The 12,719-nt window shown below is 32.2% G+C and overlaps 1 protein-coding gene across 1 annotated transcript; it reads left to right on the forward strand.

Annotated features, from left to right (window-relative positions):
- The first annotated feature begins 7,403 nt into the window (after positions 1-7,403).
- Positions 7,404-10,391, forward strand: LOC116123683. The gene is made up of 2 exons (XM_031409427.1): positions 7,404-8,361; positions 9,425-10,391. Exons 1-2 carry the CDS (start codon positions 7,531-7,533, stop codon positions 10,241-10,243), a joined length of 1,650 nt encoding a protein of 549 aa, XP_031265287.1. The 5' UTR covers positions 7,404-7,530; the 3' UTR covers positions 10,244-10,391.
- The last annotated feature ends 2,328 nt before the right edge of the window (positions 10,392-12,719 follow it).

Here is a 12,719-nt window from a genome sequence, read left to right on the forward strand (position 1 = left end):
TTGTGATATGGCTTTTTTGGACAGATCCATGGTCAGAAAAATCCTCACCGACGCACGGTCGGCCATATACGGTCGGTCATATGCCATTATTGCGACTTTTGGCAACCTCTAGTGGCGATCAACGGTAGTTGCCGGTGGTGATTAGTTCTAGGTATAAAGACATTTCTGTGAATAATGATAATAACAAAGGCAATGTCGTTTGAAAATTTTAAAAAGCGAGGACAAAAGTGTCTGCATGAGTGATTGAGTGTTTTGTAAATATTAACAAATATAAGGTTAATTTAGACCAAATGCTCAACTGTTTAGGGGCAATATGAGAAAAAAAATTGCAATACCGGGGTAAGTTTTAATAACAGCCCCCCTGTAGGTATTAAGATTACCGGAAATTTACCTCTCAAATGCTACTGTTTGTCATAAAATGTTTTGTGAATAATTTTTTACACATTTTTTACAAACCAACCAAACATCGTCATCTGCTTAATTTAAAAAATATTATCTTAGTTATCTAATATTAACTCGATCCAAACGGCCCCTTTATATAAAATTTAAGAAAACCGTCTATAAGTTTCAGAAAGCCTCTATAAACTATGACCAATTTTCTTTTATAATGTAAAATTATATAACCCTTGCATACAAAATTACGTCTATTCTCATCTATTAAGTAAAATTTCTAAAAATCTTCTTATAATATCAACCAAACCAGGTCTAAAGCCCGGGTAGGCCCAGCCCAGGTGCGGCCTCGGCTTCTCGGGTTCGAACTTACAGTTTTATAAAGCACGTGCCCGATATCTTAGTTCACCCCTTCTCTTTCCATGACCTCTTTTCTCCCTAAAAACACCCAAATCATTCTACGTGTCAAGTGCATGAGCATTTTTATGTCCAAACAAAGCTCTTTATCTATCATTTTCACACCAAATCTTAGTTCACCCGTTCTCTTTCTATGACCTCTTCTCTCTGATAACTTTTTCCCAGATTATATATATTCATCGCCAATGTTCGAATTCTCTTGAAGCGGGCCTTGGAATTCGAAAACTCAGACCGAGGAGACCGAAAACCATGGCGAGAAAAGTTGCGTTGTTTCTTTCCATAGTAATGGCGCTCGCCTGCTTGAATATTAGAGTTCAGGTTTCTGCTGAGGATACCGAAGATATTCCTATCCACGGCGCCCGGTTTCATGAACAAATGCGCCAAATGCGGGAGTTTAAAGACTTTCAAACTTGATGGCGTATAATTAACAGGAGATCGGTGGAGCCGTATGCATATATTGCAACACGTATTTTGGACATGTTGCTATATATGCATTATGGTGGAACTTTTCCACCGATTTTCTATTAATTATATGCCAAAAAGTTGGACTGTCAAAACAATGAGAGGAATATTAATTACTCAATAATAATAATATTAGTCAACACATCAATGATCAAATCAACGATCTCAGACAAGATCAATAAGTTTATTTAATTACAATACCTAAATTCATAAAAGCCAGGTAATGGAGTTGATATATTTATCAATATTCTGTTACTATGATCATTAGAATAAAGGAAGGGTATGCTCTCTGCCTCTAAATTACTTGATTACCAACACTCAAAAAAGGCCAAGATATTGTAAAGCCACCAGAGGTTAAGTTATCTGCTGCATCCAACGCCTAAATTGAACGGAAATTTCATCTCTCTTTTAAATTATTTGAAAGGGAAATAGAAATGGATACAAACAATGAATCAACCCCCTAATAATACCAACCAAACCGGGTCTAAAGCCTGGGTAGGCCCAGCCCAGTGCTGCCCCGGCTTCTCGGGCCCTAACTTGCAATTTTATGAAAAAACCTGGGCCTAGCCTGAGATTTATATAGGGAAGTTTTATACCCCTATGAAGCTCTAAAATGTTGGATGTTTAGATTCTAATATTGTTATAGTCCTCAATTTACAGGCTGTAATAAGCGGCTAGGATTAAATTATTAATTGCTTGGCCTCTTCTGAAACAGCTAGTTTCCAGAACTTTCTAGAGAAGTCTGAAATCAAAAGAATAAAATTGTTTATTTTTTATGCGTTTTGAATAATATAATGTTTTATTATAAGGAAATATTATATTAATAAAAAAATAGATCACAATAAAGATTATTAAAAATGTTTAGGAAATATATTTAGTTGATTTGAATAAATTGATGAATAATATGTTTGATTGAGTAGATATATGGGTGAGTATGTTATATAAATTACTAAATTGCTCTTCTTTTTAAATATTAATATAATATTATTTTTTAAATAATTCCTTTAACCCCCTATATTTGAAATTTTGCTAAAACAACCTAGTTATATAAAATTTTAATTTGTAGCAAAATCACCCCCATCCACTTCAAGCCATTACTTAGTAATCTTTTAATAACAGTCCTAGGGAGGGTATCAGATTACTCCCTAATTACCAACAGTAAACACTGTTTTAAATAAAAGATACCCCTAATATTTTATCACTTGTAAACTAAACACCAGAATCTTGCAAAACAAACAAAAATTACTCTCGTTATCTTATATACCATTGATCCAAATGTACCATTGATGGTAAAAGAGCAAGAAGAGGATTTAACATGGTCTCCCAAGTTCGAGTCTTCTTGAAGATAAAAGAGTAAGAGGAGAATCTAATATAATCTTCCGAGTTCGAGTTCCCACAGTTACTAATAGAGGTGGTCACTAGAGCTCTTATTCTGGTGATAGTTTTAAGGGATTAATTGAGATGTGCATAAACTGGTCTCGACTTTCCGATCATTAAAAAAAAAAAAAAAATTTGTTTATCCCAACTTTATATCTTAATTAAGTTACGTGTTAATGATTGAATTAAAGTAATAATTAATCATGAGATAAATTATGATACTGTTTTAGATAAGTTGTACGTATAATATTTTTGGAGTTCCAAAAATCTTTCAAATGTCAATTAACACTTCAGTTCTAAAAAAATTATTAGAAACTTTTCCAGAGTGAGCCGCCAGTAAGAATATTTGTTGCAGCGGAAAGTAATTTGAATTTAATTAGTTGGAATTTGTGCTATTATCAATTTACATAACTTATTTGTGTTATACGTGACGTGGAGAGGAGTCTGTGTGTTTCTTGAGTGACACGTGTCCATTGTGGAAAATGAAATACCAATTACCAAGCTTATCATAGAATTTTAATTAATTAGCCCAAAAAGTCAACATTAATCTGGAAAGTTAAAACCTTAAGTAATTACTTAGTAAATAAGAGAAGCAGCTGGATTTTTGCACTAAACAAAATCAAGTAAATTAAAACTAATTAAGGTTATGAGAAAGTGGGATAATTATTAATAAGATGAAAATATGATTGAATCACAGCTGGAGCTGGAGATTCCATTGGGAATTGTTTTTAAAAGATTTCAACCTTGAAGGTTCCCCCTCCCCACTTGACTAAATTAAAGTGGTATGAATAATAACTTTAATGCTTTCTAGATGGTTTTTTGGTCAAGTTATTATGACTGAGATTTGGCCTGTTGTGTACCTCTTAATCCAACAATTCAATTAATAATCTCAATTAAGATCTTATATCTCACAAAATAACGACCTTCTTATAACAATAATCACATTATTTAAGATATGTTACATATTTATTGAATTACTTATTAATNTATATTTATCAATATTCTGTTACTATGATCATTAGAATAAAGGAAGGGTATGCTCTCTGCCTCTAAATTACTTGATTACCAACACTCAAAAAAGGCCAAGATATTGTAAAGCCACCAGAGGTTAAGTTATCTGCTGCATCCAACGCCTAAATTGAACGGAAATTTCATCTCTCTTTTAAATTATTTGAAAGGGAAATAGAAATGGATACAAATAATGAATCAACCCTCTAATAATACCAACCAAACCGGGTCTAAAGCCTGGGTAGGCCCAGCCCAGTGCTGCCCCGGCTTCTCGGGCCCTAACTTGCAATTTTATGAAAAAACCTGGGCCTAGCCTGAGATTTATATAGGGAAGTTTTATACCCCTATGAAGCTCTAAAATGTTGGATGTTTAGATTCTAATATTATTATAGTCCTCAGTTTACAGGCTTTAATAAGCGGCTAGGATTAAATGATTAATTGCTTGGCCTCTCCTGAAACAACTAGTTTCCAGAACTTTCTAGAGAAGTCTGAAATCAAAAGAATAAAATTGTTTATTCCTTTGGCATTTGAATTGTATAATGTTTTTATTATAAAAGAATATTATATTAATAAAAAGATTGATCACTATTTTTAAAAAATATGTTTGGTTGATTCGAATAAATTAGTGAATAATATGTTTGGTTAAGTAGATAAATTGATGGATACGTTATATACATTATTAAATTACTCTCCTTTCTAAATATTGATATAATATTATTTTTTGAATAGTTTCTTTTAACCCCCTACATTTGAAATTTTGCTAAAACAATCTAGCCATATAAAACTTTAATTTGTAGCAAAATCACCTCTACCCATCCCAAGCCATTACTGGCAGCCAGCCACCACCACCACCTGCTATCGACAGTCAACGAAATGGTGCATGAATGGCTATATATGGTCGACCGTGCACCAACAAAGCCATTTTTTGCCATGAATCACAAATCAATGGCTGTTTCATGGCCATATATGTGGCCATCTCACAACCACATCTTTGGTCATGAAACGACCATAGAAACGGTCAGATTTGGCAAAAGGCCTTATCGACGTACGACTGGTGGGATTGCCAGTTGTGCACCATTACGGCGACTAGCGCCGATGGCCAACGGTGGTTTTGGGTGATAGGGGGAATTTTTTAACTTTTAAATTTTTTTGTGACTGGGGTGTTTTAGCTAAATTCTCAAATGTTGGCGGGTTGGGTAATTGTTATTTGGGAGATATTTGAGGGCAATTGTGTATGAAGTAGTATTTAATTAAGGGCAAAATATGTATAAAAATCAGATTACCTAGTAATCTTTTAATAACAGCCCTAGGGAGAGTATTAGATTACCCCTTACATTACTAACAGTAAACACTATTTGTAACAAAAGATACCCCTAATATTTTATTACTTGCAAACCAAACATCGTAATCTTGCAAAATAAACGAAAATTACTCTCGTTATCTTATATACCTCTAATCCAAATGCACCATTGATGGTAAAAGAGCAAGAAGAGGATTTAACATGATCTCCCAAGTTTGAGTCCCCTTGAAAATAAAAGAGTAAGAGGAGGATTTAATATAATCTCCCGAGTTCGAGTCCCCACGGTTACTAATAGAGATGGTCACTAGAACTCTTATTCTGATGATAGTTCTAAGGGATTAGTTGAGATGTGCATAAACTGGCATAGACTCCCCGACCATAAAAAAAAAAATAATAATAAATAAATTGTTTGTCCCAACTTCACATCTTAATTAAGTTACGTGTTAATGATTGAATTAAAGTAATAATTAATCATGAGATAAATTATGATACTGTTTTAGATAAGTTGTACGTATAATATTTTTGGAGTTTTAAAAATCTTTCAAATATCAATGTTCTAAAAAAATGATTAGAAACTTCTCCAGACTGAGCCGCCAATAAGAATAATTGTTGCAGCGGAAAGTAATTTGAATTTAATTAGTTGGAATTTGTGCTATTATCAATTTACATAACTTATTTGTGTTATACGTGACGTGGAGAGGAGTCTGTGTGTTTCTTGAGTGACACGTGTCCATTGTGGAAAATGAAATACCAATTACCAAGCTTATCATAGAATTTTAATTAATTAGCCCAAAAAGTCAACATTAATCTGGAAAGTTAAAACCTTAAGTAATTACTTAGTAAATAAGAGAAGCAGCTGGATTTTTGCACTAAACAAAATCAAGTAAATTAAAACTAATTAAGGTTATGAGAAAGTGGGATAATTATTAATAAGATGAAAATATGATTGAATCACAGCTGGAGCTGGAGATTCCATTGGGAATTGTTTTTAAAAGATTTCAACCTTGAAGGTTCCCCCTCCCCACTTGACTAAATTAAAGTGGTATGAATAATAACTTTAATGCTTTCTAGATGGTTTTTTGGTCAAGTTATTATGACTGAGATTTGGCCTGTTGTGTACCTCTTAATCCAACAATTCAATTAATAATCTCAATTAAGATCTTATATCTCACAAAATAACGACCTTCTTATAACAATAATCACATTATTTAAGATATGTTACATATTTATTGAATTACTTATTAATGTTATTGATTTTATGTGTTTTAAATTAATGTGGAAAGTAATTAATAGGTAATATGTACCAATAACATAAGCTGCCGTGACCTTATAATAACCTAATTTTAATTTAAAAGCAACTTGGCTCAAAACAAATGTATCAACGTCATGTGTTGCGATATGTCCATTCTAGAAAGTCCACGATTAAACTTAATTTTGTGTAATTAGAGTTTTTCTTTTTATGGGGCAAGTTGCACATATATTCTTCAAGAGTTTTCCGTGATTAGTCCTTCATTATTATTATTATTATTATAATACATATTAAGTCCACATGGGTTGTAATTTTAAATTTTCAAAAAATAAAAAGATAATGAAAATCTGAAGAAATATATATTTTTTTTAATATATGGTTTTGGGAAAGTATTTTGTTTTATGAGAAGCGTAAAGTGGTTTAGGATATACAGAGAACATAGTACTCTATAATTGTTTTTATTCACAGCAAATCAATTATTTTCTTTGTTTTCAAGTCCCTACCATTAAACAAATACTTTAAAATAACAAGATATTTTGTTTAACATTTTAATTTTCCCACTTCTTTATTATTTTTACTCAATTGTCTTTATTTTAGTAAATCTTATACACAAATTTGTTTTTTTTGAAAAATTGCTAAATTTTAGAAAATAAATAGAAATATTAAGATTGATAAAAACATTGAAAATAAGGTTGGTTTCTTAGAAATGTTGAAAACGCCTTTTTCTTCATAAAGATGTAAAACGGTTTTTTTGTTTACAGGATAACTTTCTTTAAAACCAGCTCACTAAACGCTTTTAATCTTGTTTTTTAATTAGATTAACAACAAAAACAAAACAGCACTGACTTTTTACATTCCAATTAACAGTGTGTTAAATTATATCTATCTAATAAAACATAAACAAATATTATAATTATCTTTGAAACAATATATGAGTGGCTGTGAGACAATTTCAAAATTAAAACATTATAATATGATGCAATTAGTAAAAGTACATACATTATATATGATGATCATGCATATGAATTTGTATGTTGAATAGTATTATCTCATTAAAAATTATATTAATGTGAAGAAAGTTAAAGAAACGTTTAAACCAAGATTACAGGTATCATAGACGAAGCTGACACGTTTTCAACTCATTATTTTAATCTCACCTCCCTTCATTTTCTTTTTCTTTTTCACCTTCTCCACACCAACGCACGCTCTTAAACTCCATTAAAAACTTTAATACATATATATATTGTCAACCCATTTCCCAACTGAAATCTAAATCCATTCTTCCAAATTTCCAAACTTTAATTTTAAACTTGAGTCGTGTCTAGAGATGCAAGGAGATACTAATAATAACACTAGTGTTTGTTCTTCGACGGTTTCGTTTTGTCCCAGCTTCAACAGCTACTCCTCGAGTAAACTGGTTGATATTGCAGTCAAGGTTGCGGAACGACAAGAAAACGATGTTGTCAACAGTGGTATTGCGGAGGATTTCGAGTTTGTTTCCGACGGACGGGTGGGTTCTGACGCACGTGAGTTGTTCGTGGATGGGCAGATCCGTCAGGTTTTTCCAGTGTTTAATCGCGCGCTTTTGTTGAATGAAGAAGATGGGTATGATAATTATACTACTCCAAGGAAGTTGAGGGTTTCGTTGAAGAATCTGTTTGTTGAAGAAGGAGGAGGAGGAGGAGGAGAAGGTCCACCACCGCCGTCTTCACCGTCGTCTTCGGAGGAGGACGAACTTGAGGCAGTACCGGAGGACACCTACTGTGTTTGGTCACCTAAAAGAAACAATAAGGTTGCAGCATCGCCAAATAGAAGCAACTCAACCAGTTCAACGTCGTCGTTTAAAGGGTGGTTCAAGTTTCCTCGTTTGCTCAGAAGAAGCAACAGTGAAGGAGGTCACAAAGATTCCTTCCTCTTTCTTCATAAAAAGAAGACGAATGCAGATTCCGAAGCTCCGAAACAACAGGGCTCAAAAGAAGGTATGGTCAAACGAGGTGGTTATAGTAAAGTCAAACTATCGCCTCTCCACGAAGTGAAATTATCGCCTTCGCATGAAGTGTTTTTCATGAAGAACAAAGCAGTAAAAGAAGTTGATCACAAGAAGAGATCGTCATATTTGCCATATAAACAAGATTTACTTGGGTTTTTTGTGAATAACGTGAGCAGTTTAGGCAAAACCTTTGCTCCATTTTAAATGGATGGATGGAAAATTTAAACGGCCTGAACCAGCTGCAGAGAGATTTGGGTAATATTATTTTGATTGGTTTTGTTTATAAGTTTTGTAAGTAGTTAGTTTGTTTGGTATTAAAATATAAAAGGTGGGAAGTTTTTGGTTGCCTAAATGAATAAAGTACATATCATATGCATATCATTTGATTCATATAGGGATTTGTTTTAGTTATTTTCTGTTGTTGTGGAAGTGATTGAGAAGTTTAATTATTATTTTTGGTTTGGAGGGTATACGTTGGCAGTTGATATAAAATAATTGCATTAATTTTGCTTAAGAAACTGCAATACTTCTTTTTCTTCTTAATTTTCTGCAATTAAAGTTTTTTTACTTGACATTAGAAGATGAAGTGGTTTTAATTATTAATGATTCATATATATTTTACAAAATACAAGAGAAATAATGATATACTAGTCTTATATTCTTTTGCATAAAATGAGTTTTTTTATTTTTAAAGTGTAGTCCATCTAACCTTGACATTAAGCAGTTCAGGAAATTGCGAAATTGCATTTGAGGGAAAAAAAACTGCTATTTTCAATAAATGAAGGGGTTAAAAATAAAAATAAAAATAAAAATTTGACGGTGAAAATATCTAGGTCTGTTACTCTGTTAGTGTTAAATACTCGAGAGAATGTTGAGCATTTAACATTTAATAATTTTTTTTTTATTTTTTATCATAAATATACTTTTATTGGGATAAATAGATAGATGATTGAATTGGCCCAAGAGAATGTTGGCACGTGTAAAACAAGTTAAGGAAACGTGTGAACCAGAACAAAGTAAGTATCCAGGAAGAAGCTTAGAAAGATTAATTGCATCAACCATTTCCTCTTTAAATTTCATTTCATTTGCCAACGAACAACTCACGAACCCAACAACTCAACTCAACTCAACTCAACTCGTATAAATAAACTCTCCATCAACTGAAAAAACCAGCAAAATCAGAACTTTTAACAATTAACACTACACTCTCTCGTTTTAATTTTTAAATATGCAAAAAGACGATAGTGCAATTCATTCCTCTTCTTCTTCTCCCTCTTCGCTGTCGTTTTGCCCCAGCTTCAACTGCTACTCCTCCGCTAAATTAGTCGATATAGCCGCCAAGGTTAGCGAAGATGAGCAGCAGCAACAACAGCAAAACGACGACGAAGAGGATTTCGAGTTTGTTTCCATAAAAAATGATGCTGACGCGTGTGAGTTGTTCTTCGACGGTCAGATCCGTCATGTTTTTCCGGTGTTCAATCAGGATCTTTTATTAGATAATGATTATAATGATCATGATGATCAGAAGATACGGCTCCCGATGAAGAATCTGTTTATCGAGGAGGGTCCGCCGTCGTCTTCGTCATCGGATGCCGACGAACTCGAGGGCTTACCCGAGGAAACGTACTGTGTTTGGGTACCAAACAAAAACAACCCAGTTGAATCATGCCCTTCTCCTAATAGATGCCAAAAGAGCAACTCAACTGGGTCATCGTCTTCATGGGCGGCGGCGGCTAGATCATCAAAACGGTGGCTCAAGTTTCGCGATTTGCTTAAGCGAAGCAACAGCGACGGTGGCAAAGACTCGTACGCTTTTCTCAATAAACCAAAAACAAATTCTCCTCCTGATTCGAAACCGAAACAGAGCAACAGTGATGTCAAAGCCACCGGTAAAGCGAAAACCGTGTCGGCACACGAAGAGTTCTATGTGAAAAACAGAGCCATGAAACAAGGCAACAAGAAGAAATCATATTTACCATACCGACAAGATTTACTCGGATTTTTTGCTAGTAATGTTAACAGCTTAGGCAAAAGTTTTCCACCATTTTGATGGAATTCGAACTGAAAAACAACAGTTGATGAATTTCAAGAGTTTAATTTATTTATTTGTAAATTATTTTGTAGCTAGTATTAAAAATGTATATATAAATATCATGGTTGCCTAAATCAATAAAGAATAAGCACTGATTTGCAGATCATTGAATTTGGATTTGCTTAAGATTTTTTTTTTTTTAATTCTTTAATTTTTTATTTTTCAACTGGGATGTGAAAGTGATAGAGTTATAGTTTAATTGATGCTTTAAGAATATCAGTGATAATAAAATACTGGCTTATAATTCGCGACAGATAAATTTTGTTTAGTTTCTGTTAATTTGAGGTAAAATATAATTAATCAAAGCTCAATTTTGTTCTCCTTTTGCATCTGATTGTTACATCACACAAGAGTTAGGCCCCATATTTAGCTGTAACCTACCCATCCAAATTAAAGCTTTTTTTATGGCTTCTTTAATAATCCTACCTGCTCCTACTTATTAATGAAACTAGATTCTTAATTTCATATACAGTATATGGTTTCAAATCTGTATAGAATGTCATTTTGAATTTTTTACCTTTGAAATTTAATAAATTTAGAAATGAAAATAAAAACTCAATAATTCAACGTCTTAGGGCATCTCCAACAAATTTCAACTCCAACCTAGCGCCGCACCAATTTGGTGTTCAGTGTCACGTCAAATTTGGTGTAACACTGTTTTTATACATCAATTTAGTGTGGTATTGTTCAAACAGTAAAAAATATGTATATTTTTTTGTTTTTTAAATTTTGTTATTTGTATTTAAGTTAATTTGATTATTATTTATAAGTTTGAATGAATAATACATCTTTTTGAATAATCTAAAATCTTAAAAGTTTGAATGGATACTTTATCTTTTTGAATAAGCTACAAATGTTAAAAGCTTGAATGGACAACACATCTTTTTGGATAAGCCACAAATTTCAAAAACTTAAATGAACAATACATCTTTTGAAGTAAGCTATAAATCTAAAAAGCTTAAATGAACAATACATCTTTTTAAATAAGTTATAAATCTCAAAAGTTTGAATGGACAATACATTTTTTTGAATAAGCCACAAATTTCAAAAGCTTGAATGGACAATACATCTTTTTTAATTATTATTTTTTATCTAAAATTGTATTTTCTTCAACTACAAAAGCTTACACCAAATCAATTTCCAAATCATTCAACTAATATTTGATTAAATAAATGCTTAATTTTATTAAATTAGTATAATTTTCAAAGTAATTATTATTTAATAAAAAATCATTCACAATATTTAATTAATATATACAAAAATAATGAGTGAAATAAATTAATTGTTGATTATTACAATAAAAGAAAAAGAAAGAGAATATTCTTTTAAAATATTCTTTTTTGTGTAATATTTGGCGCGGTGAGTTAAAAATGCAATAGTATTTTACAGTAAAAATCACACCAATTTGGTGTCAAACTTGCACTAATTTAGTACAATGGATTGGAGATGGTCTTCTCATCATTTAATTTATGATGTATTATAGGCTGTTTACTTCAAAATTTAAATTAAAAAAAAAAGGGTAACTTTTATATCAATATGAAAGATGTGAAAGAAACCAAACAAGATTACAGTGGGTTGGATTGAATAAGCTAATTGCGTCTAAATGGGTTCATTTCCACTACAAGAGACGACGTTTGAATTGATGCTAAAAATGTATTCTACAATAAGATCACCACGTTATTCTCATAGCATTTTTTTTTTCTTCTATATAAGGGAGATTAATAGTAAACTTTGTGAAATTTAAGAAGAATCATTTGTATTTTTGGAATTACAAAATTGTTTATTATATGCAACCATTTAGCAATCCAATACTTACCACTTGCATTTCTTTTTTAATCGTTTGATGTGTAGAGTTAATCAACATTCCAAATAAAGAAGTCTCTTTGTAAAGATCGTCTCCTTTTATCCAGGGCGATACACTGACATGATCACATGTTGCTTCATGCATAATTTAACCTCATTAACTCAATTACTTCTTTTTAACGCAAGTGAATTGAAGATTACAAAATCTAATCTTAATTTTGGGTATTTAAGTAGTTTAGCTCTGTCCTAAATACACCTTTTTTCACTTAATTAATATTTAATTCTGTTAAAAATTTATAAACGTGACACGCGAGAGAATGAATCCTTTTCTTCAAATACAATACGGCATCGTTGCGTTCACGGCATTATTCATTTTGCCAAATCCTTTATTAGGATTTAGGATTTAGGTGGTGGCGCGCTACGGCCTACGAGTACGAGAAACTCGTGAAGAAGCTACAGCTTTCAAGTTCGAGTTCACATTGTGCTAGGTGGCACATTCTCATTAGCTGTTACTCATCTAGAAAAATGACTGCTACGTGTGTTGTCGGTCCTCTTGCTTAAAATATCAAACGTGAGATCTTTCCACGTGGCACCGTCAGCCAAGAAAAAAGCGAAAGAAAACCTCACGCAA

Source organism: Pistacia vera, unplaced genomic scaffold (genome assembly GCF_008641045.1).
Source record: "Pistacia vera cultivar Batoury unplaced genomic scaffold, PisVer_v2 Contig144, whole genome shotgun sequence".
NCBI lineage: Eukaryota > Viridiplantae > Streptophyta > Magnoliopsida > Sapindales > Anacardiaceae > Pistacia > Pistacia vera.